This window comes from Nilaparvata lugens, chromosome 11, assembly GCF_014356525.2.
Source record: "Nilaparvata lugens isolate BPH chromosome 11, ASM1435652v1, whole genome shotgun sequence".
NCBI classification, from domain to species: Eukaryota; Metazoa; Arthropoda; class Insecta; order Hemiptera; family Delphacidae; genus Nilaparvata; species Nilaparvata lugens.
The window spans coordinates 6,501,815-6,527,337 of record NC_052514.1 but is presented as its reverse complement, the minus strand read 5'-3'; the positions used below and the strand labels follow the sequence as shown (position 1 = coordinate 6,527,337).

The following is a 25,523-nucleotide window of genomic DNA, read 5'->3' as shown; positions in this document are numbered from 1 at the left end:
CAGTTTTCGAAGTGGTAGAATCTGCTTTGTGTAATTTTACATTCATATTTTGGTGTTTTTCATGGAATAAAATGAATTGAAATTGATTGGGTTCTATAAAATTGGCTTCATCAATCTATTCGTTTTTTTAGAGATGATTGGGGATTTTGTGATTGAATAGGGAGGACGAATTTGATGAAATCGTTTTTGTCTGAATATTCATTTTCCAATTTTTTTCAAAAGAACGCTAAATTGAAGGAGAATGTCAGCTTTTGGAATATCTATGATTATGTGTTTGTGATATTATAACGTTCTTCTAAACATAAAACCAATACAGTACAACACATGATTGATCATATCATGACTATCTTATTCATCAGTATATTGTGTTAGATGTCTAATGTATTGTTACACACGATAACTTTTTATCACGTAGAACTCAGAGTTATATTTCACGTATGATACCATCTCAGTTTGAACGGAGATTCGTTAACCTGGAATGTAAAACTATAATAAATGAGACCATATTATCTAATGTGAACTAAATAAGTGTTAAACGTAAATGATGCATATGCACTGAACAAAAAGTGTAGAGAATTTATCAAGCTTATTTTTGATTAGTTAGTTATGTCGGTTGAACGCATTGTTCTCAAGATATGAGCGTGGAAGCAAAACGCTGAAAAATGCAACTTTTAAATCACCCTCATATCCTTAGCACATGAGTTAGGAATAAGGACTTTTGATATGTTCTCCTCCCAACTAGTCTCAACAAAGCTGCGAAGTCAAAAATTTTGTTTAAAACATTCCCTCTGAATTCCTTTGTCAATTGGTCTATTGTTGCAAAAATGGAGATTTCACACTCAACACTAAAGCTGCTGCATAAGGTGTTAGGGGGATTCGAAAAGTGTGACATTATACATAAAATTGAAGAGATTTAATTCTCTATAAGCTCATAATCAATATGGATTTTTCCCATAAATTTTTAAAACGTTATAAGAGAAAAACAGAAAAGAATGGTGGAAAACGGGTTTTTACAAAAATGTCACAACTTCGAGGACGGATATCTCAAAAACTAGAGGAGATATGAAAAAAATTGTGGGATGAATATTTATTGATTTATTTTATTTATTCATTTCATTGACAATTACAAACCATAATTATAATAAATATAATATGATTGGGAGAAGACAACAGGCATAGCCCAAAACTGTCTTCTCAAATTTTTACAAATAATAAATGTTTCAAAAAAGAATAAGGTTAAGATTACACTTTCACTTCAAAAAGTCCAATTTCCACTCCAAAACTAATGACTAAACTAAAAATTTTGAATTTTGATATTTAAAAACTGATAAAAAACAAAAATATTTCACTCAAATCTCTATAAATTGGAAATTTTTGAGTAATTTTGCAAAATTTTGAGCCAGAAAAGAGACACAACTTCACTATGACTATGATTACTATGATTATATTGTAGAAAATTATGTGAGCTTTAATTTGATATTTCACAGTCAAGTCCTCAGGATACATGGCTTTTGAGTTTCATGCGAGAAACCAAAAAATGGTACCTTTAAACCACCCTCAACCCCTTAGCACATGGGGGAAGGGGTGGGGACTTTTGATATGTTCACCTCCTCACTACCCTGAACAGAACTGCGGGGTCAAAAATTTTCTTCTCAACTTTTCCCTCTATAACCTTTTTTTCAAGTCCCAATCCAAGTTTTATGTTTTTTATCTTTTCAACCGTGCTTCCGAGCTCAAAAGTGTAGAAGACCTTTATTCTTCAGCTCTCCAAGATGGTCTTATTACATATATTTATCACAAGTTCAAAATTGTAATTTACCACAGGTCGAAGTGTAGGAGACCTCTATTCTTCAGCTCTCCGAGGTGGTCTTATGTCATATTCATCACATGTTCAATATTTAAATTTTTTTTAGAATTCCATAATTTTTTTCCCACATTTCAAGTTTCAGATTTTTTATCTCTTCAACCGTGCTTTCTAGCTCAAACGTGTAAATAACTTCTATTTCTCAGCGTCCTCCACCGATCCTATTGTATACATCATTATACTCCAAATCCAATTAGTATGTGTGTTTGTGTGTGAATAGGTGGGCGTGTGTGAGTAGCGATGTTAGTGAGTGTAGCAAGTTCTAGACTACTGTAGTTCTCCGAACTACTAGTTGATATTTATTTATTTATTTATTTATAGGTGGATATAATAACAAATAATATGAATATGATTGGGAAAGAACAACAGGCTTGGCCCAAAACTATTCCATTCCCAAATTTTGATTACATGTCCAAAAAATAGGTTAAGTTTCTTCTGTAAGAAGTTCAAGCTCAACTTTCGTCCAAAAATAAATATGAGATGCAAATTTCAAATTTAGAAAAATCTACATTTAAATAAATGAGTGAAAAATTGGCAAGATTTTGTTTATTTATAAATTACTACATGAGGATACTCCCCTGATCATTTGTAGTGTGAGTAGGATATTTATTTCGGAAATTGAACTTGGTAGAATGTAGAATTAAGTGTTTATATGTTTGTATCATTTTGTGACACCCTTTAAGGAGGGAGATGTTGTACTGTATTGAGTAATGAGAGGTTGGTGTAATTTATAAATAAGCACAAAGCAACGTTATTGCTTTTGTAAGAGCACTATATTTTATACTAGCCGTCAGGCTCGCTTCGCTCGCCATATCCGTCTAGCCGGGGGGCTCCGCCCCCTGGACCCCCGACTGGATCGTCCAAGAATGAGATCAGTAGGCTCGCTTCGCTCGCCTGCATTTTCCATTTGAGCATTTTTATCATTTATTTTAGGACGATCCAGTCGGGGGTCCAGACTTAACGTCTAGCTAAACGGATATGGCGAGCGAAGCGAGCCTGACGGCTATTAATATGATATTCCCAGGAATATCTCTGATTGAAGTAGCAGTGCCTAATCAATTTTTCCGCGATAAATGCATTTCAATCTTCAACTTGGTGCCAACCTAACAAAGTCAACTCAACTTAATGCCAACCTGACAAAATTATTAATTTAGTTACCAGTTAACAACTGTTTCGAAGAGGTACTCTCTCTAGATTATAGTTCTATACTAACATATGGTATGGACATTTTTCAATTATAATAAAGAGAATAAGAAGAATATACATGCTTGAAGATGAACTTTAAACCTTTAAAAACCACCCTTAGAGTTAAAATATTGCCAAAAGATTTCTTAGTGCGCCTCTAAAGGGCCAACTGAACATACATACCAAATTTGAACGTTTTCGGTCCGGTAGATTTTTAGTTATGCGAGTGAGTGAGTCAGTCAGTCAGTCAGTGAGTGAGTGAGTGCCATTTCGCTTTTATATATACATAGATGTTGCCAACTCATTCCAGAACACAACACAAACACGCACAACTCCAGTGCCATCATCATCTGACAGTGTCACCAACCTCTCATTACTCAATACAGTACAACATCTCCATCCTGAAAGGGTGTCACAAAATGATACAAACATATAAACTTAATTCTACATATTACCAAGTTCAATTTCTGAGATAAATATCCTACTCACTCATTAATTATCATTAATTTCCTCAGGGCATATAAGGAAAAAGTGGACCTAGTAGATGATGAGGAGGACGACACAGTCTCCTATACGGCAAAATCGACCTGGTACAAACTGCCTGCCAGCCCTGATGACTTCAAGAAGACGGGACCCGTGTGTCACCAGACACTTACTGGAAACGAGATCATTGTTCAGCCCAATGCTTTCCTTATGGTGAGTAATTTATTTATTTATTTATTCATCTGAGATACATATGAGAGCACAAGGATAATATCCCATAATTGCTCTCTTAACACATAATACAAGTGAAACAATTGAAAATGCAATATTTAATACAAATATTGAAAGAAAAGAAAAGTTTTCACAAAAAGTTTTTCTGAAAAAATATATATTACAGAAAATGAAATTACAGAGAAACACAATTTTAGATAGCAGAAAAAAATAAACACCGCAAATAATAAAATGAAAATGAAATGAAATGAAAAAACAAAACAAAAAAGTTTCTACGATTATACAGAAGTCATTCTAGGAAGAAGATTCCAAAATACTAACTATCAGAATACCTTGAATTTTACAATAATCATCTTTATTCATTTCATTATGAAACTGTACTGAACTGTGTTTCAGAACAGAACTGTATAGAGCGTATTCTTTACTATTTATTTCTTAATTGAATCATACAATAAGTTCATCATCTAAATGATAGGGAGGGAAAAATAAGGTAGTCTTGTGCTCTCTTTTCTGTATAGGGCTACTTGTAATATAAATAGAAAGAAAAATAAAAATCTCAATAAGAGTGGAAAATTGAATGTTAAAGGAGAATTTCATATTCATAAAGCGGCAAAACTGAACAGAGATAAAATAATAAACTTAATCCAATTAGACACCAATAACCCCATTTAAATCCACAATAATTGTGGATTTAAACTATAAATTATTTATAGTTTTAGTTCATAAAATCATATGAATACACTAACAGATGATCAAAATAAGAAACTTCTAGCAGTATTTATTTATTTACTTCATATCACTTGAAAATGGCATCAATGTCAGTTGAAACATGTTGTGATTAAATAATTCAAAAGGGTACTGAGTTTTCTATTTTTCTTCATATTTAGCCTTGTGCTATTCCTCTCCCAAATTTGGATAAGGTTACACATAGTCCGAAATTGGCTGAGTCTTGTCGTTGTTCACTTAACAAAATTTACAGTATTACAGTAAGATATACAAATTTTGTAATAATGTTTCATCCATTCCAAGATTGAATTTTGATTTTTATTTTAAAGAATTAATGGAGTACTGAAGAATTCAACCCATATGCTAGCTACACACACATTGATTTTTGTTCGTATGAATTTCTGCTATCCTTTTAAATTCTATTAGATTAAACAGAGATGATGTCAAACAGACGATGTTTGTCAAGCTCATTTCAATCTGATAGAATTCAGATGGAATTCCGTTATAATGAAATTGAATGTAACTCTTATTTGGTCGAGCCTACAAAGTCAGTATAAATGATGGTAAGGTATTGTTGCATATCTATCTATATATATAAAAGCGAAATGGCACTCACTCACTGACTGACTCACTCACTCACTCACTCACTCACTCACTCGCATAACTAAAAATCTACCGAACCAAAAACGTTCAAATTTGGTAGGTATGTTCAGTTGGCCCTTTAGAGGCGCACTAAGAAATCTTTTGGCAATATTTTAACTCTAAGGGTTGTTTTTAAGGGTTCAAAGTTCGTCTTTTAGCATGTATATTCTTCTTCTCCCAATCTCTTAATTATAATTGGAATTTCCATATCATATGTTACTATAGAACTATAATCTAGATAGAGTACCTCTTCGAAACAGTTGTTAACTGGCAACTAAATTAATAATTTTGTCAGGTTGGCATTAGGTTGAGTTGACTTTCTTAGGTTGGCACCAATTTGAAGATTTAAAAGCATTTATCGCGGAAAAATTGATTGGGCACTGCTACTTCAATCCTGGGAATATTATATTACTAGCCGTCAGGCTCGCTTCGCTCGCCATATCCGTTTAGCCAGACGTTTAGTCTGGACCCCCGACTGGATTGTCCTAACATGATAAAAATGCAGGCGAGCGAAGCGAGCCTGCTAATCTCATTCTTGGACGATCCAGTCGGGGGTCCAGGGGGCGGAGCCCCCTGGCTAGACGGATATGGCGAGCGAAGCGAGCCTGACGGCTAGTGCTCTTATAATATTACATCCACAATAATAAATCATAAGAGACAATCTTCAGCGTTTTCAGCGTTTTCAAAAATTGGATCGAAGCAACCAATAATGAGAGACGATATAAATAAATACATTTTATATATATATTATTTCATAAAATTTCATAAATAAATATATTCAATTTTATCTCTTTCCTGTAAAGGGCTACTTGTAATATAAATATGAAGAAAATAAATAAAAATCTCAGTAATATATAAAAATATTTTAAAAAAAGGGTACTGAGATTTTTATTTATTTTCTTCATATTTATATTCAATTTTATATAACTATATGTATGGATAATTACGTTTATTATTTATTCATATTTTTTATGATATATGTGTTATCATAAAGAGTTTGTTATAAGTCTTGATTATTCTAAATTGGCAATGAATAAAATTTAAATTGAAATTTCTGCTGTCATTAATTAGGGGAATGAAAACCTCTATTAAACATTTTTGGGCTTGTTTTTCCGTTCCATTATTCTGATTTTCTGCTGAGGGTGTTGCCCACATGAGCTCGAGGCTTGTGCGTGGGTGATGTAGCGGATGATAACTTAATGTGTAGCCTTATTGATGTGAGAAGAAAATTGCAATATCTGGGCCATGTAATGAGGGGTGAAAAGTATGAGCTGTTGAGACTTATATTGCAAGGAAGGATCATGGGAAAGAGGAGTGTGGGAAGAAGAAGGATATCCTGACTGCGTAATTCAAGAGAATGGTATGGCTGCAACTCAAGGGAACTATTCAAGGCTGCAATCAATGAAGTGAAAATTGCCGTGATGATTTACAACCTCCGACAGGAGAAGGAACCAGAAGAAGAAGCCTAATCTAAATTTGTGAGAGGAATGGCACAAGGTTACCTCATTTTTCTCTCCCCAACATTTTGATGATGTACTCATTGTATGAATCAATGAAGAATAAAGAATATTAACCACTTTCTTAAACATATCCTAATCGTATACATAGAAGCTATCAGAGACAAGCTGGCTCATCTCCTTGATCCTTTTGATAGCTATGAATAAATAACCAGCTCCACCCATCTATCCATCAGCCCATTTACCATCTCATTCCAAATTCAGCCTCCAATTCCCAACTGCACAGCCCACAGCAACATAAATATTTAACATTCATCATAAATAAATTATATACATACATACAGTTTTAACCTAAAATGCAACTGTCGGACTGAAACTCATGCGATTTCGAAAACTGTTAGCTTTAGTTGTATGGGAAGAGTTGATGTTATTTATAAAGGATGCTGACTGTTAAAAGTGAAACAGTGCAGAAATTTTGCCGAGCGTAAACTGTGTAACTTAATTGCTAGCTCACTGTTCTAACGCGTCAGATTAGTCTGTTCTTTTGATGCCCGTATGGTGATGGTGTAATGAATGATTTCTACTCTGTCTTCTCCAGACACATACTCCTCCTCTTCTCCTCCTCCTCCACCTCCTTCTCCTCCTTCTTCTCATTCTCTTTTCTCCTCTTCCTCCTCCTCCTCCTTCACCACCTCTTCCTCCACCATCTACTCCATCACCATCCACTCCCCTCGTTATTCTACACTCTTCTACTCCTACTCCTCCACCTTCTCCTCCTACTCCTCCTACTCTTCCTACTTCTCCTCCTCCTCCTCCTCCTCCTCCTCCACCTCCTCTTCCTCCACCACTAACCCCCTACCTTATTCTAAAATCTCCTACCCCTACTATTTCTCCATCTCCTTCTTCCTCTCCTTCCCATCTTCTTCTTCATCTCATCCTCATCCTTCACCTCTTCATCGACCTTCTCCATCTGCTCCTCCTCCTCCTCCTCCTCCTCCTCCTCCTCCTCCTCCACCTCCTCCACATCTTCCCATTCCTACTTCTCTCCTTTCTATTCCACTTCATTGTTCCCCATCTCCTCCTCTTCTACATTCTTCTCATCGTATTACTGCTACTTCTCTTCTGAAACGAACTCAAAACCAACTCTCAAAATATCAACCAACTGCCCTAGGAAACTATCTCATAATTTTTCTCCTATCCTCGTCCTCATCCTTCTCCTCCTACTTCTCCTACTCCTTTCTACTTTCTCCCTTTCTACTACTTCTACTTCTCTTCATCCTTCTGCTTCACATATTTCTGCTACTCTCTAAGCGAACTCGTATAACCCTTTGAAAACATGAATGTTCTGGACAAGAAATCTCCCTCTCATTCTTCTCCTATCCTCCTTCCCTTCCTCCTCTTCATCCCATATATCTTCTACTCAGTCTATCCTTTTTCATCCTTTCTATCCTTCTTCTCCTTCTATTTTGGTTACACATCTCTCAAAACTAACTCGTAAAACCCCTCTAAAAGCATGAACCTACTGTTATAGAAAACTCTCTCTCATCCTTGGTAGAGAGTTAGTGGGGAGGATATTTTTAATATTCTTTCCGAAGAATGGACATTGATATGTCCAAAGCTCCGCCAATTTATGTAGATGCATAACAATATAATTATTATCTATAGTTATTATATTACAAATTGCTTTTTCATATCATATACAGTTCAATAATTATTTTCTTAGTCTATATATTATGTAAATTCATCTATAATTTTGCTGTATTGTAAGCTATTGTATATAAGTGTATAAGCCAGTATATATTGTAATCTACATAAATAAAGTACTCAATCAATCAATCAATCAATCCTTGAAAACCATGAAAACTGACTGCTGGGCGAATATCTAACAACCCTTTCCCATTCACATCATGAAACTCGAATTCTAATTTCATCTTCAACATCAGGAGCGATAAATTACAGTTCATATCAATGTTATATATAGTTCTCAGATGGAAATTATTTTTTCCTACAGATACCTTGAAAAGTGACCATTTCTGCACTGATTGCAGGCCGCAAAGAATCACTTTTCCGCACTAGTGCGTAAAGTGAGTACTTTGCGTACTCCAGATTTGCAGCATGACAACGCAAAATAGTTAGTAGGTTAATGGAGCACCAGTGCAGCAAAATCAAAATCAAGTTGGTAATACTCATAGTGAGGCCCACGTTATAATAGCAGTGGAGAACAGCGTTTCCTTGCCATTATGTTCCTTGATTATAGTCATTTCAATGCTTACATAACATAAACCCCCTTCAAGCAGTCACATAAATTTTCAATTGAATTACTAATCATTATATTTCAATTATTATTATCCAATTTAAAATAAATTAAGGTTTTTATTAATAATAAAATTACACAGAAAAACATTTGATGGATTTCAGGGAATTTTACCCATAATTACCCACTTTTAATATTCAAAGGTAACTGTAGGAAAAATTTAATGTGAAATACGTGCGCAAAGTTCGTTTGCTGCACTCAAGAAACCATTCCGCCCTCGCTTACGGCTCGGGCGTATACGTTTCTTTCGGTGCAGTAAACTGTCACTTTGCGCACTAGTTGCACAAATAACTATTTCCTACAGTTACCTTGGAAAGTGACGATTCCTGCACTGATTACAGAACGCAAAGATTCACTTTTCCGCTCTAGTGCGGGAAAAATCTTTTCTGCACTCCAGATTTGCAACATGGCAACACAAAATAGTTGGTGGGTTAAATGGGGGATTAGTGCACGAAAACAAAAATTAAGTTGGTAACAATGACTGTGGTTAGATTTAGATGAGAATCATTTCAATGGCTACCCTACATTTATGATAAAATCCCAATCTAGAAATCCAAAACAAGAATAATGTTCATCTAAAGCATAATTAAATAATCATCATTTACGAATTCTCATCATTTAATAATAAATAATAGTTCTTTTCTATTGATAATAATTATTATTATTCCAACTGCAAGAAATGAGAAAAGTAGCAAATATACATTATAAAATTCGAATTTTGAGGTTAAATGATTACCGTTTGATATTCATATAAATAGAAATAATAAAAAACATATCAATACTACAATAAATATTCTCAGTTGTCTATGTTATTTATATAAATATTTCTCAGTTTACATTGAGCATTTTTCTCGGTAATTTGAGCAAAAGTCTAAATTTCTGAATCGTGTTTCAGTAATTTTTAGCTGGATGAAACAAACTTAGGTACGATTCTTCCCGCTAGGTCGCGCGCTTGTCGGTTCAGCCATCTTGTTGTGTTCAGCCATTTTGCAGCTCGGTTCAGCCAACAAGCTGCTGGCGTGTATGTTAAATATGCATTTTTTGTTCTATCTGTATTTTTTCTGATTCTTGATTCTTGAAAATGAGAATTTTGACTGAGAATTTTCAACTTTAATTGGATTATTAATTTTTAAATGAGTTAAGGTTGTTATTAATAACAGCATCACACACACAAACATTTGATGGATTTCAGCCATCATTTTACCCATAATTATTCATTTTTCATATTCAATGGTAACTGTAGGAAAAGTTTAATGTGAAATACGTGCGCAAAGCTCCTCTGCTGCACTCAAGATACCATTCCGCCCTCGCTTACGGCTCGGGCGTATACGTTTCTTACGGTGCAGCAAACTGTCACTTTGCGCACTAGTTGCACAAATAACTAATGAGAAATTTCATTCATTCAAATTCTAATATTAATGGATGATTATTATTAAATGAATTTGGATTTGGAATAATATAATGATTTATTGTTTTGTCTGACCTTATGTAAAGTATTCTTTTGCATCAACTAGCCGTCGATTAAGTGTAGTTTGCACAGCTTGAAATCTGTTGTTTTATTTTTCATTGAATGTTGTACAATGACATCGAATAAATAATTATGATAACTGCATACCCTGGAGAAAAGTCATCTAGTGTAGCACTGAATAAAAATATACATAATAATAAACTATATATAACATGACCTACCACCTACCATGTTAATGTGACCAATTAGTAATGTTTACATAGAAGAAAATAAACCTAGTTTGAAACCATATATAGGATATATAATAAATAGAAATAAAAATCCGAGTACCCTTTTAAATTATTTACTCACGACATGTTTCGGCTACTAATGCCATTTTCATTTAGAAGGGTACTCTTACCCTTTCATTTATATTTCTATTCATATATTACAAGTAGCCCTGAAGAGAAAAGAGGATACTTTATATCATAGTACTAGCCGCCAGGCTTGCTTCGTTCGCCATATCAGTCTAGCCAGGAGGCTCCGCCCCCTGGACCCCCGACTTGGTCGTCCAAAAATGAGATGAGCGGGCTCGCTTCGCTCGCTTGCATTTTTCATTTGAGCATGCTTCAATCCATCAGAAAGTCAAAGTACTGAGAAGACGCAGAAAAGCTGAGAAAATCGCTGATTTTGGGCGTATCTTTGATTAAATATTAGCCACCTTATCACAAGATTGTTAGACCCTAGCTAAACCTCTGTACCAAATTTGAACATTTTCTGTCTATTACTTGATGAGAACAACAAATTACTTGAACTGAGAAAACGCAAAAAACTGCTAATTTTGAGCGTATCTTTGGCGTTATTTCAAATTCCTTCTTACACCCCCGCTGAGCTTCTGTAGTAAATTTGAACATTTTCTGTTTATTTGTTCTCGATAAAGCTGAGAAAGCGCAAAAAACGCTGGACAAACGAAGATTTTGGGCGTATCTTTGGTGTTAATTCAAATTCCTTCTAACACAACATTATTACACCCCAGCTGAGCTCCTGTATGTAGTAAATTTGAACATTTTCTGTTCATTTGTTCTCTATAAAGCTGAGAAAGCGCAAAAAAAGGCTGGAAAAACGCAGATTATGGGCGTATCTTTGGCGTTATTGCAAATTCCTTCTAACACAACATTATTACACCCTAGCTTAGCTTCTTCACTAAATTTGAACAATTTCTGTTCATTTGTTCTTGATAAATCTGAGAAAAAGCAAAAAAAAAAAACGCTGGAAAAACGTTAATTCTGGGCGTATTTTTGACGTTATTGCAAATTCCTTCTAACACAACATTATTACACCCTAGCTGAACTCCTGTACTAAATATAGCAATTTATAATTTAGTTCAACAAGAGAAGTGAGTATAGAATTTACATTCCATATTATTATTCTATATTACATTCTATACTCACTGGCTACTATGTGGATATCTATAACCCAAAACCTACCATGGTCATGTGACTCATAAAAATAGGTATACAGATGTCAACAAGACCAAGTCACTGTTTTGAATTCAGTCACAAACTTCGTGTAGAAAGATAAATAATTGGCTTCGTTTTGTTTACATTCTCGGTTTGTTTTGAGCCGGCCAATGTTTGTATAGCATAGCTAATAAATGAGGCCAGTCCACACTGTACACACATCGTGTCCCGTGTATTGTTGCAAAAATGTCTTCTGTTTTCAATTTTCCGAAACATTGAGGTGGTTGTCATATTCGAAAAATTCAATTTTCGAACCAAAAATGGTGAACAGAACTGTTGTCATGAAATTCATAATAGTGATATTGACTTTTCACTGTCAGAATAGGTCAAATGGAAAGCATAGATTATATTCTTTGTGAATGCTGTCAGTTTAAAATGAGTCTCACTATAGTTCCTTCTCTTTTTTGAAATTGTGATGGCTGTTTTCATATTCGAACAATTGGAAAATAGTTAACCGAATCATTCTTATTGATTGATTCTTGTATTTCAATTTCTGTGTGGAATATTAATTATGGAAAATTTCACAAATGGACAGTTACCATATTTTTGAAAACAACGCTCAATTGAATTTATTATGTAGTTGCAGTTGAATTTGTCACCTAGTCTAACAGATGTATCGAACAGTTAGTTCTCTTGCTTCAATGAATTTAATTAATATTTTGAAACGTTTTCCATTTGAGAATATCTCAGTTCACACTAAAATTTGAATATCATGCATCCATGAATCAGAATAATTGATCGATGTATATGATTGCTTCCATTTTGTAGAGAGGTTTTTTTAACACACTTTTTCTATATGTATTTAACACGTCTTATTTGGTTTTGTTTCGTAATTCATCCATTTCTTTCGATAAAAACGACAGGTTTTTTTAGTTCGGTTTCGTAGTTCATTCAATTTTTTCCCAAAATGTTAGCTATGTGAGAAATCAAAAATTCCAATTTGTCAAGGTTGGTTTCTGTTTCAAGGATAGTTTCCAAAATAAATGAATATCGCCGAAATGGGGCTTTAGACTCAAACTTTAGTAAGACCAGGGAACATTTTTCCAGTGGATTTTGGTAGTTGAAATCTTGGATTCATGTCTATGAATAAATGAATCGGTTTTTTTCTTTTTTATTATTTAAAAATTAGCACCTAGTCAGAGACTGATAAGCTATTTATTTTATCCTAATTCTACTAAATGGACTTTTTCAAACCTCATCCTATGATTCAGTTTGTCTAGTTTTTGACAACAATTAATTAGTCTAGTTAGTATCCTATAAAATAGTTTCATACAATCAAGTTAGTAGGCCAATAATAATTTGTTTGGTTTGAAGGGATGAACATTTCACTATCACTTAATGAATCGGTTGACAGAATGTTGTTAATCGTCTGATTGGCTTCATTAAATAATATCCTATTCCAATATTGAATGATATGGATGATCTTCTGTGATTGTTTCCATGGAGATTCTGACTCTATAGGTACCTTTTTTCACCTTTCGACTATTGGTAGTCTAGTCAAAATTGAAGTAAAAACTAAAAGTCGACTGATCTCTTTCATTGTAACATAATATGAATCCACTTTTCTATTTAACATGACATGCAGTCAACTATTAAGTAAATAATTAAAACCTTTACTTAATGACTGAAGTACTTTCGATCGTCTAGCGATCATTTTCAACAGTGTAGACCGAAAATGTTTTGATGGTTAGGAAGATTCGTGGTGTTTATTATGTAATCAAAGAGTTTTTGAAAAAGTTTTTAATAATATTCATGTAATAATTGACTGCTTGTCGTGTTTAAATACATAAAAAAAGTGTGTTAATACATAGCAGCTCGGAATGGATCAAGAAACCGTCACCTTTAATATAAATTGTTTACATCTTGTATCAATGTCACCCATTCTCTCAACACTGAGTAGAAATTTAAACATTTTATGAAGAACTGAACATCTCTGTAAGAGGTCCATAAAAAAGACCATGTGAAGCGAGAATCTGAAAAGCTATTAGGATGGTAGCAGAAATATACAAGTAATAATGGCTGAAAGAGGGAAGTTTTCAATTTCCTTGGAGTATTTTTCAACAGCAATCTCCAAGGGCACTAAAACTACACTTTGCACTTTATGAGCCAATATCGTTATCACGATTTCAAACCCAACAACAACTATCACTATTCCCTCTTTTTCTACTCCTTCTTTCTTTCTCTTCTATCTCCTCATCTTCCAATAATGTACTTCCATCTCTTTCTTCTCCTTTTTCTCTCTTTCCAACTCTCTTATATCATCGTTATTCAAATAATAAATTGTATTCGATCTTCAATCTGATAAATAATTTCTCATAGTTTGTAAAACTTGTTGTTTAGCAATGTTGTAATTAACATTTAATGTAAATATGTGTACGTATAAGCCAGTATATATTGTAACATACATGAAAAGAGAACCAACTCCAATCTAATGTAAATCAATACTCTCCAGTTTTATCTATACTAGGCCTATTTGATTCTCACTCTTTCCTGTGATAGCCCAGTCAATAAAGGTTTTTTCGATCCGAAAATTAAATAAAAGCTGAATCTCTCACCATCGATAGAACCCTCCCAGAGGGTCATTCTCCCAAAAGTCCCAAGAAATCCCCTTGGAGCTTTCCCCCCTAGCCCCCCTCAAAGTTGAAAAATGCAGGTAATCACGGAAAATCAATTATCTCTGTACTCATTGACCGGAAACAGTTCTATCATATGCCATTCGATTCGTTACATTAAGGACTACAATATTAGTTTTATTAATTTTTTCAATAAAATGAACAGTTTTCTTGATAAAATAATATATATGTAAAAATTTAGGGGGTTTGCGATTTGATTTTTTTGTTTTTTCCGATTAACTTCAAAGTAAGTAGTTTTAAAGAAAAATGAGACAAATAATTAATGTAGTCACTCTCATTGCAAATCCATTGATGCATATTGTTATGTATTTGCGATTCGATTTGACGCCGTGGAAGGGGAAACAGTCGACGCGGAACGGCGCTGCTGACTCTCTTAGCCATAGTAAACAGCATACTGGAAATCAATTATCTCTGTAACCATTAATCAGAAAAAAATCTATCATATGTCATTCGATTCGTTAAATTGAGGACTACAATATTAGTCGTATTTATTTCCTCAATAAATCGAACAGTTTCCTTGATAAAATAATATATATGTAATAATTTAAGGGTTTTTCGATTTGATTTTTTTGTTTTCTCCAATTAACTTCGAAGCAAGTAATTTTAAAGGAAAATGTGACAAATAATTATTATTGCGAATCCATTGATGTATTGTTATGTATTTGCGATTCAAGTTGACGCTGTGGAAGTGGAAACAGCCGACGCGGCTCACACCCTTCACCATAGTAAACAGAATAATACTGCTGTCTACATTGCATCTCATTTACACTATGGCGCTCGAAACAATTAATTTTGTCTATTGTTTTGACATGCGCTGTATCTAGATTTTCACTTTTCAATACTCTAAAAGAATATCCTAATTTTCTTGATTTAACCATGCTTATGATAAAAATCACGATTTCGTTGTCTGCTCACAGAATTTATTATATTAATTTGAAGTGTGCCTCCTCCATACGAGTCAGAGGTATCACAATTTGATAACTCTAGTTTCAGATATTGATGTTTTCCAATGAAGTTTCATGATATATTATGTATCTGACTCCTTCATCTTATCCTTATTTTGTGAAAAATGAAGATTCAAAATTTCTTTTCGTAGCTTTTCTTGTGTTTTATCTTGTTGCCTCACTCTTCAACGTAACAATTATTGTAAAAAAACCAGTGGAATGTGAACGTCATCCAAATAGTATTTGAGTTTCAATTTTCAGATCATGAAATTCATAAAAAAACCAATTCTTGAGAGAATAGTGATGAATTGCAAACAGTGCAAGTAACATTGATACAAAGCGATACAATAAAAATCAACATCGATTAATTTATACTGGACTTATCAAATTTATATTACCGTTAATTTATATTATTTATAAAGCCTATAAAATGTAAAACCAACATTTTAAATTTTCTCTACTGGAGCAAAACATCGATAGAAAATAAAGAAGAGCCCATTATAAGCACAAAATACTTGTGCACTAGAACTCACTTGAACTAGCTCATAACTTCAACCCTTCAATGATCACAATGAACTAGAATGGTATAAAAACCATGAAATTGATAATCAGGTACATTTTTCAAATAGCTTCACCCAACTAAATCTGTGAATGCCAAGTCATAAGAAATCATGTTCAATAGATTTAATTTGAATGCTTCAAATAGAAAATGATTTAGTCTTTTGGTGCCCGAATCAAAATCAATTTCAATCAACATTAATCGACATCAAGAAAAGCTTCTGCCAACCTTGTGTAATAAATGACAAGATGCGAGTGGAGGTGAAAAATCTATATGTTAACAAAAATAATAGAAGATGATGAATCATCTTGCAATTAATCTTATACGGTAGGCTACTTTGTGGTTAAATATGAAAATTTTCATGATTTTCCTACCTTTTATGCATGCTTACTCTTCCTTAATTTGTATGTTTGCATGGCTTTCATCTTGAGAATCTACTAAATTTTCATATTGGACTGTCTAAATAATGTAGATTCAACTATTAAGAACGGAAGATAAGCTACTTTACAGAGAGAATCATAGAAAGTTTCAACTCAACAAGCCCAATGTATGAATTTTTTTATGTCTCAGCCGTCATATATATTCGGCTCAACTGTAGGTATATTATCAACCTGGCTTGGAGAATATTAACTGTTGAAAACAGCAAACACTGCACGCTATGATTTTTCAGGAAATTGCCACTGTTAACACTATTGTAATCTATGATTTATCTCAATTTTTGACATTCATAACTTATGATAAATTTTAGCATAGAATTATGATCATACACACATATTTTAAATATGAATTATATTATGTAATAGTATGAATATTTTATCGGTTGCAAACAAAATCTTTGTCTGTCATAGAATGCATGATTTAGCACATTATAACAACAAAATGATTCTAGAGAATTTAGAGAATTAAAATGTGAAAAATTAGTTTCATCGCATGTCAAAACAATAGACAAAATTGATTGTTTCGAGCGCCATAGTGTAAATAAGATGCAACTTAAAAAGCAGTAGGCCTACTATATTTTACTGTTTACTATGGTGAAGAGAGACAGCCACGCCGTACCACGTCGACTGTTTCCCCTTCCACAGCGTCAAATCGAATCGCAAATAAATAACAATATACATCAATGGATTCGCAATGAATGTGGCTACAATAATTATTTGTTACATTTCCTTGAAGATTATTTGCTTCGAAGTTAATCTGAGAAAACAAAAATCAAATCGAAAAACCCATAAATTTTTACATATATATTATTTTATCAAGGAAACTGTTCGATTTATTGAAGAAATGAATACAAGTAATATTGTAGTCCATAATGTAACGAATCGAATGACATATAAACAATTTTTTCCGATTGATGGCTACAGAGATAATTGATTTCCAGTTTGCTGTTTACTATGGCGTAGAGAGTCAGCCGCGCCATACCGCGTCGACTGTTTCCCCTTCCACGGCGTCAAATCGAATCGCAAATACATAACAATATACATCAATGGATTTGCAATAAAAGTGGCTAGATTAATTATTCGACTCATTTTTCTTTAAAACTACTTGCTTCGAAGTTAATCGAAGAAAACAAAAAAATCAAATCACAAACCCCCTAAAGTTTTACATATATATTATTTTATCAAGAAAACTTTTCATTTTATTGAAAAAATGAATATGACTAATATTGTAGTCCATAATGTGATGAATAGAATGACATACAATAGAACTATTTCCGATTAATGGTTACAGAGATAATAGCTTTCCCGTGTTTACCTGCATTTTTCATGTTTTAGGGGGCTGGGGCGGAAAGCTCCAAGGGGATTTCTTGGGACTTTTGGGAGAATGACCCTTTGGGAGGGTTCTATCGATGGTGGAAAATTCAGCTTTTATTTAATTTTCGGATCGAAACTGCTTTTTTGGACCTTCATTGACTGGGCTATGAGTTGTAGTCAGCTGACTATATCTGTATTTTTACAGAAACGGTAAGATACAGACTGGTATAAAAGCTTTGGCATCAGCAGCTGATTAAAAGTGAATTGCTCATATATTCGCGGCGCGTAAATCTGTACGCACCTTTAGAATCCATTGAATTGAAATAAAATACAATTGATTATTCCAAACATGAACGAACTGTGGAAACCATCCACTATTCTCTATAAAAGGCAGTAGCAAGGCAGCAAGTCGGCAACGCTTTTTCCTATCTTTCTTCACTGTCATTATAACGTGGACCTCACCATTATATAATTATCTTCACAGTAACTTTTCTATTTCTCTATTCCAAACATGGATAAACAGTTAATAAGTTAATTTCACAACAGATATACCGGTATCAGTTATCCTCTATAGAAGGCAGTGGCAAGGCAGCGAATTGGCAACGTTTTATTCCTATCTTTCAGTAGACTTTCTATGTAGACCTCACTAAGGATAATTATATTCACGGCAACCTTGAATTTATTCCTTTTTTTATTTTCTTTCTCTGTCACAGGCCATCCTCCTGAAAGCCCGTAACGACTTCCCTGCCCCTTTGCTGAATTTCGTAAACGCCGCCCTCCCGGGCATCTGGGGGCGGCTGACCAACGTCTTCATGACCGCCACCGCCTCCGAGCTCATCTTCGACGGCATCCTCATCAATTGCACGTCGACCGTCCTCCTGCCGAGGGTCATCTGTATTGCTGTAGAACAGAACTCAAAAGCGCTCGTGACGCTTGCTAAGAACTTGTATCTCTTCTCGTTTTTCGGAGGTGTAAGTATTCGAGAAAATTAAATGAAAAAAATTTTTTCAAATGAATCTTCATTAGGCGAATAGTGTGAATGTGTATATTATAATACATGATAATCCATTTATTTATATATTTCTAGCCATCAGGCTCGCTTCGCTCGCCATATCCGTCTAGCCAGGAGGCTACGCCCCCTGGACACCCGACTGGATCGTCCAAAAATGAGATCAGCGGGCTCGCTTCACTTGCCTGCATTTTTCATTTGAGCTTGCTTCATTCCATTAGAAAGTCAAAGTACTTCCTCGCTCGTTACAATCACCCAAACGCAAAAACACCGTTAATTTTGGGCGTATCTTTGGCGTTATTTCAAATTCCTTCTAACACAACATTATTCTACCCCAGCTGAGCTTCTGTAGTAAATTTGAACAAAAAACGCTGGAAAACGCAGATTTTGAGCGTATATTCGGCGTTATTTCAGATTCCTTCTAACACAACATTATTACACCCTATCTAAGCTCTTGTACTATATTTGAAAATTTACTGTTCATTTGTTCTCGATAAAGCTGAGAAAACGCTGGAAAAACGCTAATTTTAGGCGTATATTTGGCGTTATTTCAAATTCCTTCCAACACAACATTATAACACCCTAGCTGAGCTTCTATACTAAATTTGAACATTTTCTGTTCATTTGTTCTCGATAAAGCTGAGAAAACGCTAAAAGACGCTGGAAAAACGCAGATTCTGGGCGTATCTTGGGAAATTTTCCAAAATCCGTTCTAAGTGCGCCTCTAAAGGGCCAACTGAACATACCTATCAAATTTGAACGTTTTTGGTCCGGTACCTAGATTTTTAGTTCTGCGAGTGAGTGAGTGAGAGTGAGTCAGTCAGTCAGTCAGTGAGTGAGTGCCATTTTGCTTTTATATATATATATATATATATATATATATATATAATATATATATATATATATAGACTATTGTTATCTTTTGTAAATTCCAAGTTAGTTGCTAGAAGTCGTAGTCCTGGTGAGAAATACCTCATATTATTAATATTTAACCCACTATTACAGTATATTAGAGAACAATTGACCATTAGTCTTTTAGACTAGATTGCAATGAAAAGAAAATTAGGCGAAGTAAGGATTTCCAAGTCCTCTCTAACACTAACCTTGATAAGATAACACTCAACACTAAACCTTGATAAGATAATACTAACACTCAACCTTGATAAGACATTCTTGTATCTTTGAACAACATTTTCAGAATGGAACACTTTAGTCCGAGAGATATCACTTTCAACATGAAGAGGAGACACCTATTTCCCCATGCACAGTTTGTAGTACGGATAGAGTAGTGGGGAGGAGATTGGATGCTGACACAAAAGTAGGGAGAATGCTGTTAGGTAGTGGGAGTAATTAATTAGTGAGAGAAAGAGTATCGGGCCTCTCTATCTTCGAGTGAGCGCCGTGTTCAAAGTAATATATCTCGGACTCTAGAATATTGTCTAAAGATATCTCGTATCAACTGAAAAGTGCCATACATGTTTCAAAACATTTCAAACAACTAGTTTCGGCCTTTTCAAGGGTACTTCACATGTTTTTATATTTTTTCAAGATTTTTTACTTTCCTTGCTCTATTACCCATAGGAAAGGAAAGTATTGCTTTCCGAAAAAAATAAGGTACCACAATTTCTTTTTAATAAAGTAGCCCAAGTGAAGTGATTTTATGTTTCAAAACCTAAAGTGACATCTTCAATTTCAGAGTGAAATTTCAAAACTTGAAATGAATTGTAGGTTAGGACTACTGGTATGTTGTAGCATAAGTTAGGGAACACGGAGTATAAGAAACATATATGATAATTATAAGAAACATGATATAAATAGATAATTGTTGAAATGGAAACTCCATTAAGTTTGTATACAGTAACTATATTACCCAATGAATAAATATTGGGTAATATAGTTACTGTAAGTTTGTAGAGTGAATATTGATGTTGTGGAAACTTTCCATAATTGAAGAGACTTGAGATATTGTCAGAAAAATCCACTTTATTTCAATAAAAATTATTATTTCACAAGAGTGGATTTTTCTACAATATCCCAAGTCTCTTCAATCAACTTTAATGAGTATGACAACACTAGCAGATGAATAGGTCCATTATCATAATTTTTACCCTCTCTCATATGTTGATGGATTGAGGATTATTAGATTCTATGCAATTTTGTTGTAATAACAAAGCTATTAGGCCTATATATTACTGTATATATTTTTTCTCTTTCATGATTTTCATAGAACCTAGTAAAAGACTAAGTGCGGGTTGCACAACAGCCGGTTAAATTTTAACCGTGATTAATTATTCCACGAGAACCAATCAGAGAAGCCGTCTTTCAAAAATGCCTTCTCTGATTGGCTCTCGTGAAATTCATCACGGTTAAAATAATTTAACTGGCTGTTGTGCAACTGGGCCTAATAAGGTATCCTATTTTGACTTGAATTGGGAAGAATTAAGTTATATTTATCAGCATGAGTGATCCAGCTTGGTGATCCAAGTACGAACTATACAATGTCCATCTTATAAAATATTATCCTTTATCTCTTTTCTGTATAGGGCTACTTGTAATATAAATATGGAGAAAATAAAAATCCCAGTACCCTTTTTTGTTGTGATACGATTTTTCAGAAAAAGGGTACTGAGATTTCTATTCTCTTTATATTGATATTATCCTTCTTTTTATCAATCTGACAGCAAAATGGAACATTAAACGAATACCGTCTGACAGTGAAGAGAGGGAGGAGAGATCTGCTGGATGTTGGGAGAATCACTCAAATCAACGGGAATACTGAGCTGCCTTTCTGGAAGGGAGAATGCAACAAGTGAGAAAATATATTTCAGTAATAATTATCCAATATTTTTTTATTGCATAAATAATCAACATTTAATAGTAGTCAAACAAATTATATTCGAAAAGTGATTTTGTTAAGCATTGTTATTGAATGTCATGTACTATTCGAGGCCTATTAGCAACATTGGTTCTCAGTAGACTACACAAAAGGTTCATGGAATAGGACGGAATGTGATAAAGAAATTTGAAATGATAATATTACAAATAGCCTGAATTGAGAGGCGACCAGAAGCCTTAAAGTTTCCCTTTGTACGGTTAGAGTATTCTCCCATGTATAAATAAAATAAATGAATAAATAACCCTTTTATTGCAAAAATTTACAAATTATTTATATTCTGCATTTTTCAATGTAAAACAACAGAGAAACGATTCAACCAATACTAATATTTTGAAGTAAATCTCCCTAATCCTTTGTATTTGGGTACGGGATGAAAATACACGCATGACGCATCATCAAGTCTGAATCATTGAACTGATCAACTTGAAATTTCGCTTGAAGGATTTTAATCTACCGAGGTGACCTATTTCAAATTCTTCAAGAATTTTAAGTTTGTAATAAAAAACTTGCGGAGCCTGGGTTACCTGTTAATTAACAATATTATTACCTTCTAAAAAAATTCATAATTTAATTCTACATTAAATTCACAACAATACTCTTCAAGATTTTCTCAGTCATGTGTTTCCGAATGGATGCTGGAATAATAAATTTTTTTGTTGATTTTTCAGAATATACGGAACTGATTCAACAATATTTCCACCGCACAGAAGACGAGACAATTCCAGTTTCACAGCCTACATTCCTGAACTTTGCAGGTAAAGTAGATTGATTCCGTATTTCAACTCCGAATTCAACGACAGATAGCAGCACCTGTTGAGTGACTTCCTATTTTACAAAACAACAAGCTCCACCCACTCTGCTTCCTGATTGGTCAAGAGCTCGGAACGCATCTAACTCTGAAACTGACCAATGTTTGGCAGTAGCTAACGAGTTAGTAGTTCATAGTGATAGCTGGAGATTAACTCTACCAATTACGGACAAAGTGATAGAGATTAATTACTTTCCTTGCCCTATTACCATCGGTAAGGAAAGTATTGCTTTCCAAAAAAAATTAAGATACCCTAATTTCAAGTTTTCTATACGTTTCAAGGTCCCCTGAGTCCAAAAAAATGATTTTTGGGTATTGGTCTGTGTGTGTGTGTATGTCTGTGTACACCATAACTCCATTCCTAATTAACCAATTGACTTGAAATTTTAAACTCAAAGTCCTCATACCATGAGGATCCGACAATAGGAAATTCAATTCAAGATGGCGGGAAAAATGATGGATAATTACTAAAAAACCATGTTTTTCACGGTTTTATCGAAAATTACACTAACGATTTTTTTTTTAATTTATACCATGAATAAGCCCTATCAACTGACATGAGTCTCATTTCTGGGAAAATTGCAGGAGTTTCGAAATATTCTTAAGAAAAATGGCGGATGATTACGGAAAAACCATGTTTTTCTCGATTTTTTCAAAAATCACTTGACCGATTATTTCAAATTCATACCCTGTATAGTTAGTTATTTATCAGCTCTATCAACTGGCTTGAGTCTCCTTCCTGAGAAACTAATGGGGGTCCACCTCATCCTAGAGAAATGGACTTTGTAACCTCCTTCTCGTGCATGAGGTAGGTAGGTAGAGCAGTTTATAAATAGAACACATAGTCGAGATATTTCATTTGTAGAACAGCTGTTTTGACGACTTAAGAAAAAATCATCGAATTTCACAATAATTTACAAAGAGGAAAAATAACTCTGAAAACAATTTATTATATACACACATATACAGTAGTCTGATCGTAGTTTCAAATATGTTACCGCCAATCGTCATTATGTTATTCCCCTAAATTATTCTCGTTTGATAATGAGGCTTATAGTTCAATGAGTAAGGAAAGTTGTGTGAGTGTACCTCACTAGATTTTTTTAATTATACATTCACAAAAGCACATGATCAAGTAGATGATTTCAAGAGGATTAACAATCCCTTATTTTTTGTCCATTTCTTCTTCTTCATCTTCTTCTTATTCTTCTTCTTCTCCTTCTCCTCCTGTCGCCTTCATCCTTCTTCTCTCCCTCTTCTTCTCCTTCCTCTCTCCCTCTTCTTCTCCTCCTGTCTTCTTCTTCTTCTCCTTCTTCTCTCCCTTCTTCTCCTTATGTAATATCTCTCGGACTAAAGGTTCTTCGAAATTTCTCAAAAATAATACCTGTACTCGCCTTGCAAAGTGGAAAAGTCTACCCAATTCTCTTTCACCTAACCAGAAGAGGGCGTCAAGTCTCTAAACTTCCACGAATACGTGGTTTGCTTATAATATTCTAAGAAATTATTAGGAGTGAGAGGTTTAAGAGGGCAGTACTATCATATCCCACAACATAAGGGGATTAGTGCCTTCTAAAAGTGCAGAATATATGAAAATATTTTCCATCAGTTCACCAAGGTGACGGATCCTCTTACCAGTATCTTGTATGGTGAGATTCACTTACTTACTGTCAGTATTCCTCATAAATAGCCTCCACGCTTCCCATTAAGCCATCGCTGACAGATTTCAGTAAGTCTCACCATGGAAAGGTCAATAGGATTTCCGGTAAAAAAATATTAAAGTGTGGTCGAGAGAGTACAAAACATAAAGAAGAAGAAGAAGAAGAGAAGAAGAAGAAGAAGAAGAAGAAGAGAAGAAGAAGAAGAAGAAGAAGAAGGAGAAGAAAAAGAAGATGAAGAAGAAGAAGAAGAAGAAGAAGAAGAAGAAGAAGAAGAAGAAGAAGTAGAAAAAGAGAAGAGAAAAGAATGAGAAGAAAAATCAGAGGAAGAAGAAAATGGGAAGAAATTATTGGAATAAGAGCGAGGGATGCTTGAAAACTATCAAAAACTGAAACCATTGTTTGTTCTACTTTTCCAATTTTATTACGAGCTGAGTCATGTCTCTGGCATCTAATCAAAACTTTCAAGTTCTAAACTATCCACTTCATGCAGTGGATTGCTGAGGCTTATCCGTCTAATTTGAATAGAAATAAATAAAAACTTACATTATTCTCAGGGTAAAAACTGAAAGGAATTATTATCATCCTTTCGAGATTACATCAATTCAATCGGTTTGAATCATTAGGATATCAGTCTTGAAAAATAATCACGTTTCCGATTGGATTGTTTATAGGAGGTTTATTTTTTCAACCTTCTGAAAATATCGGGACAAAGTATACCCAACAACAGAGTTCTTCACAAACGTGATAAGGACACTGAGATAATGTACACGATTTCGGAATATCGAGTGACCTGGCTGGCTCAGGTCTGGTTTTAGAATTTTCAGGTCGCAACTGATCGGAAAACAGTTCGGAACCGACGCCTTAACGTGTCCATACAAAACAATTTGAACTGATGAGAATAGTTCCTCACAAATAATAGCCTTGTTGATTATCCATCTTGTTTTCAGTATTATTATAACTATTGTATTCTAATATAACTTTAAAGTAAAAAAAATACTCACATTCTTTGGTGTGGCGACCACCGTTTCGCACATTCTCAAGCCTGACAGAAACACCAACTTGAGTTTCTGTTTGGCTTGAAAATGTGCAACACCAGCACGAAACGGTCGTCGCCACACCAAAGAATGTGAGTGTTTTTTTTCACTTTAAAGTTATATTAGAATACAATAGTTACGAATAATAGGTTTTTCTCTTTCCTTGCCCTATTAACATAGGTAAGGAAAGTATTGCTTTCCGAAAAAAAATTAAGGTACCCCTATTTCCAAATTTCTATACGTTTCAAGGTCTTCTGAGTCCAAAAAAGTGGTTTTTGGGTATTGATCTGTATGTGTGTGTGTTTATGAGTTGTGGAGCGGTATTTGAAGGCTTCACACATGTAGGGTGAATCTTGTACTGA

General features: G+C 34.2%; 1 protein-coding gene across 1 annotated transcript in view; it reads left to right on the top strand.

Annotated features, from left to right (window-relative positions):
- The window catches only part of LOC120353637 (sensory neuron membrane protein 1-like), a 46,437-nt gene that overhangs the window by 7,984 nt on the left and 12,930 nt on the right, over window positions 1-25,523 (top strand). Inside the window, exons 3-6 of the mRNA XM_039438188.1 lie at window positions 3,565-3,745; window positions 18,470-18,727; window positions 21,447-21,574; window positions 22,330-22,416. Coding sequence (XP_039294122.1) covers window positions 3,565-3,745; window positions 18,470-18,727; window positions 21,447-21,574; window positions 22,330-22,416 — 654 coding nt within the window. The remainder of the gene's footprint in view (window positions 1-3,564; window positions 3,746-18,469; window positions 18,728-21,446; window positions 21,575-22,329; window positions 22,417-25,523) is intronic.